The sequence below is a fragment of the Penaeus chinensis genome, chromosome 7 (genome assembly GCF_019202785.1).
Source record: "Penaeus chinensis breed Huanghai No. 1 chromosome 7, ASM1920278v2, whole genome shotgun sequence".
NCBI lineage: Eukaryota > Metazoa > Arthropoda > Malacostraca > Decapoda > Penaeidae > Penaeus > Penaeus chinensis.
In genome coordinates this window covers 17,992,222-17,997,221 of record NC_061825.1, presented here as the reverse complement: position 1 = coordinate 17,997,221, position 5,000 = coordinate 17,992,222, and the positions used below count along the sequence as shown (strand labels likewise).

Genomic DNA, 5,000 nt, shown 5'->3' with positions numbered 1-5,000 from the left:
TATTTGTTTTCTACAACTTATAGAGTTTTAGACCTCCTGTCAGTTTAATGTCCAAAAAGGAACCAGTCACTGGCCATGGTGATCACTTGACAGCACCATCATCATTTGTGTAGTTTATGGTATTGAATATCTTAGATAGTTACAGTCTGCAACAATTGTGTCATAGCTGAAAAATTATCTAATAGATTCCATGTACTGATTATTTTGTGGGCAATGATTGTCTTAAACTAGATATGTACTGATGGCCAATGGTTATTAGTGACAGATTAAAATATTTTATATTGATACCCACTTGAAGGCTTGTGCAGATTGTAGAAGTCAGGTGTGACTTTTGTGCAAAATCTCTTCATATCTGAGTAGTAACTTGCAACAGGATTCATCTATTACTCAAACAGAAGGCAGTTCACTCTTCATATCTTTATTGTTGGTCAGCTTCTGAATCTGGAAAATGGTACATAGGATAAAGAATAGGTTATACTTGATGGGGAAAAAAAAAAAAAACAGAAACAGAAAATATACCATTTAATTTATGTATTTTTAAAATTATTCTTATTACAGATGTCAAAAAAATGTAAACATTAAGGAGCACAAGCTGTTTGCTAACTATAGTTGTCTGTTTATTAATTCTGTTTATTTATTAAGTCTAATAATCATTATGATTCAGGAACACCATGGGGAAGAACTGGCCACCTGGTGCGAACCAAGCTGGGTATTGTGCATACCACAGCAAAGTGCTCTAGATGATATGACTCTTACTCTGCCTCTTATAGGTAGGTTCTGTCAAATTTACACTTTTATGGGAGTTATATATTACTGAAATTTGATAAAATATTGATATAGATATATTTATTGGAATAAACTCTAATTACTAAGCTGCAATCATATTTTAACCTTACAGAGGCACATGCTTTGAAGCAACATGGGACATCAGGGTAAGTGAGAGAACATGATGTTTGATGAATTCTATTAAAAATCTGTGTAGTCATTCATTGCAACTGGTCATTTATTGGTTTTGGATCTAGAGGAGAGGGTGTGTAGCTTATGTATTGCCACAATGTAAAAATGTTAGAACATGATCATTCTTGTTTAATATCAAGCAATATTCAGATTACAGAAATTAGAGGTATCCCATTGGTGCCCACTCACATTCACACTATTACTTATATATCTTAACTTCCACCAATCTAAACAGGAGTCAGTACGTAAGCGCCCTCTATGGAGACAGCCTCATCTACGAAATCACAGGGGATGAGCCGAGGGTCATCATCTCCAATGAAGAAGAAGGGCCAGATGTTGTCGTCTCCAAGGCAACAGTTCTTACGGAATATCTGGTGACCTTTAGGGTGAGGCATTTATTGTTTTGGATTTTTTTTTTTACTTCTGTTTGATTTATTTGTTTGTACATATATGTGAAGTCATGTATATTTTATGTAAGACTGCTCCAATTTATTTCATTTACATGTATTAGAATTTAGCTTTTATATAAGTTCATTATTATCCAGATGACATACCATCTATATATATAAAAAAAAGAAGAAGAAAAAAGACACCCACACCTAATTTTTACATATATATTTTTCAGGACAAAATTATCCACCTACTGTTACTGGACAAGCTCCTCAGTACAGCACAGGATGAAGACAACGTTTGCGACCAGCTCATCACAACAGCAATAACTTCATTTGCTCAGTGAGTTATAGCAGTGTAGTTGTCTCTCTGTTTTTTTTTTCTTTCTTGTTTCCTTTCTTTCTTTCTTCTTCTTCTTCTTCTTTTTCCTTTCTTTGTTTTTTTATATCTGTGTGATAGGATATATATTATTGATATTTTTTCTCCAATTTTAGATTTCATTTTAAGGAGGAATTTTTCACTACAGATACATTATCTTAAAAATTATAATTTATATTGGACCAAATTTTCACAGCTTTGTCTTCCTACTCAGTTGGCAAAAGCACCAGATTTTTTATATTTGGCCAAGGCCAATTTTGATGTTTGTAGAGTTTACACATTGATTGCTCCAGAAGCACTTGGCACTAAAGAATCCACTATTGAGTCAACCCAACCTCACCTAATTACACCATTCCTTGCACTTTAGGAAGGGAACGTTTATTTCCATTGCTATTATTAGTGTTAAAAATATATGACATAATTGATAAACAAAAGTTGAAATGTTGCTTCCCAGTTAAATATTTTATTGTCCTGCCTCCACAGAGCGGAAAAATTCCTGCGCAAGTTCCGCTGCCACCGGCCCATGCTGTGGGAGGTGGACCAGAAGGTGAAGGAGGCAGCAGATAAACTCCACCCTTCCAGTAATGTGGATCACATGCAGAACATCCTGCAGGACACCCTCATCCACTGCTGGGAGTTGCTGCTGAAACGACACTCCGCCACCATGCAGATTGATAGCAAGTTTCAGGACCTGCTCTTCAGGGCCCTCGACTTGTAAGGATGGGACATTAGGGTGGTTGTTTTTAGGGGTTCGTGTATCTGTGTAGTTGTGCTTTGTTAGATTTTAGCATTGTTGGTTCCTTGAGGTTTGTTGTGACTGAATTTTTAAGTAATGTTTTTGGGTGATAACTAGTGTTAGTTTGCAGAAGTTGTATGTATTGATATCAATTCTGTGTTTAGGATGTTGGTCCTTTCCTTCTTTGTTACTTGTTTCACTGTTGTATAACACATTAAAATCTTATCAGAGTTCGAAATGTGATCATGCAGATATGAATCAACAAGTTCTCTGCAACATCCATTGTTACAACAAAGAACTTATATCAACAGCTATGTTGTGGGACGGCTCCATGAGATGCTTTGGTGGCTGGTGTGTGAACGATGCCAAGTGGTTGACCAGCTGGTGAAGACACGGTTGTCACACCTCCGCCATGCTCATCTCTCAGCTCTCCAGTTGGGGGTCCCGGCACACTACTATACTCCTCTGCCAGCTGCCGTGAGTCTGTGATGTGACCTGATATAATTCTCTCGAGTTTGCTCTTAGAGTTGCTCTCCTCTACCAGCTGCTTTGAGTTTGCTGCGTGGCTCATGCTGTTCTTTATGTTCTTAATAGAACACTCTGTTGATTCTGCTCATTTTGTTTTACTTTCTGCATTTTTTATGTTGTTCTTTTTTTTGTTTTTGTTTTCTTTTCTGTCTGTTTTCTTTACTGCACTCTTTTGCCAATTGTGAATGGCTGTTTCTTGTTATTTCTGTTGATTCCTTTCGTATTACCAATTTCTGTTTTTTCTCACAGCTGCACACCTTCTGACATGCTGTGTATATGCTTTATGCTGCACCAGTTCTGTTGATTCTGCTTTTAAGGACACATTTTCTTGCAAATGCTATGAGTTCATACTATGTTGCAAATGTCACATTTTAAGATTACTACTTTAGTCATCTGTCAGCTGAAGGGAGTCTGTGCTGTGTGTTCTATGCTGTGTTAGCACAGATTTTATTTCATTTTTTGTGGTGTGTTTTAACACAGTGCTGACGGGTATAAGGTTAACCTGTTAATATGGTTTGTATTCATACCATATACATCATTTTCAATTATTTTTTCTTTTCTGAAATCCATTGTGATTTTTCTGTATCAGGTTGTTGAGCTAGCATCCCTGGCAAGTGTGGAGAGTGCCATAGGAAGATTACAATGCGTCCACTCCACCATCGAGCTCATCCAAGCACAGGCCAAGGAGGCTCGGGTCACCCTGCACCAGTATAAGGATCAAGGTATTTGTGTATTTATGTTTAAGGGAGATTTGAGTGTAGTTTCCTTTTAGAACGAAAGTAGCAATTAGGAAGGGGAAGGAGATTGATGTCCCTAGGTAAAAAATGTGTTTCATATTTGATGATTGTAGTTCAGATGATGAATATTATGTTCCCGTTACTTACAGCTACATACAATGATATCACAAGTTATATGATGCATTGACATTTTTTATCCATTGTCTGCAGAGGGAGAACCAGAGCTGGAGTTAACCAAGGAAGAGTTGATGGCTCTACTGACCACTGTGGTAGTCCAGGCACAGTGCTCACACCTGGTAGCTAACATCTATTACATGACCCACTACGTTTTCTCGGTCACTGAAGATGACCCTCTCTGGTAAGTAAGGAGGTCTGGGATATGTTGAGAATATGCATTAAAAAGTGAATATTAAGTTTCTTATGTTGAGTTATAAATAGTAGGTATATATAATTTGTAACAAATATTAAGGTAGTAATACTTGGAAATATCAACCCAAAAAGATATACCATGTCCACTGTGTGTTTTTTGTTTATTGATTATTATTATACATAGATGGCTCCACAAGTGTTTGATAACCAAGGAATCATTTACTAGTCCTACCTATCTCACATTTTTTGGAAAGATTTGGTTTTTCATTTTTTATTGCTAACATTATGGTTGATAACATTATGATAATCATAATGTCAATAATAATGATAACACCACTCTGATATTAATAGCATTTAAAAAAAACGTTTTCAAAAAAACTCAAGGAAAGGGGAAATCTAATAGGTTTACTAATTGGCTCCTTGTGACACCTTCATAGAGATTTTAACAAAATGTAACATAGATTTGACACATCAAATCCATAACCAGGAAAAGCCTAGGACTGCTTCGCAATACCCTAGAAAACATCATGAAGTTGGATGTAGCCCGACTTCCCCAGCCGTCAAAATCCATACGAAAAGAACTCTCTCTCCAGGATCTTATGCAGGTAAAAAATTGTCTCAATATGTAATATTTGATCAGGCATTTAAAGGAAAGGGTTAATAATCTTGACAAGAATTAAGAGTACCCTCTTATTTTCTGATCTAGTAAAGCCTCAGATTGACAGAACTTCATGAAACCACTTTTCACCCTCCCCTCTTCCCTCAGTCACTCTCCCCCTCCTCCACAGGTGAGCGCAGAAGTGGAATCGCGGTTTGAGGCAAAGGGCCCCAGCCGCAGCATTGGGGATATCACAGCGCTGGACCTGCAGCTGCACCAGCTTACACAGCAGATACAGCTGTCAACT

The 5,000-nt window shown here is 37.1% G+C and overlaps 1 protein-coding gene across 1 annotated transcript in view; it reads left to right on the top strand.

Annotated features, from left to right (window-relative positions):
- Window positions 1-5,000, top strand: part of LOC125027288 — a 7,150-nt gene that overhangs the window by 937 nt on the left and 1,213 nt on the right. The window contains exons 2-11 of the mRNA XM_047616262.1: window positions 665-770; window positions 899-932; window positions 1,193-1,343; window positions 1,583-1,689; window positions 2,209-2,439; window positions 2,773-2,938; window positions 3,579-3,711; window positions 3,937-4,084; window positions 4,583-4,700; window positions 4,884-5,000. The exon at window positions 4,884-5,000 is cut by the window's right edge and continues 108 nt beyond it. Of these exons, the coding sequence (XP_047472218.1) occupies window positions 665-770; window positions 899-932; window positions 1,193-1,343; window positions 1,583-1,689; window positions 2,209-2,439; window positions 2,773-2,938; window positions 3,579-3,711; window positions 3,937-4,084; window positions 4,583-4,700; window positions 4,884-5,000 (1,311 nt within the window). The remainder of the gene's footprint in view (window positions 1-664; window positions 771-898; window positions 933-1,192; window positions 1,344-1,582; window positions 1,690-2,208; window positions 2,440-2,772; window positions 2,939-3,578; window positions 3,712-3,936; window positions 4,085-4,582; window positions 4,701-4,883) is intronic.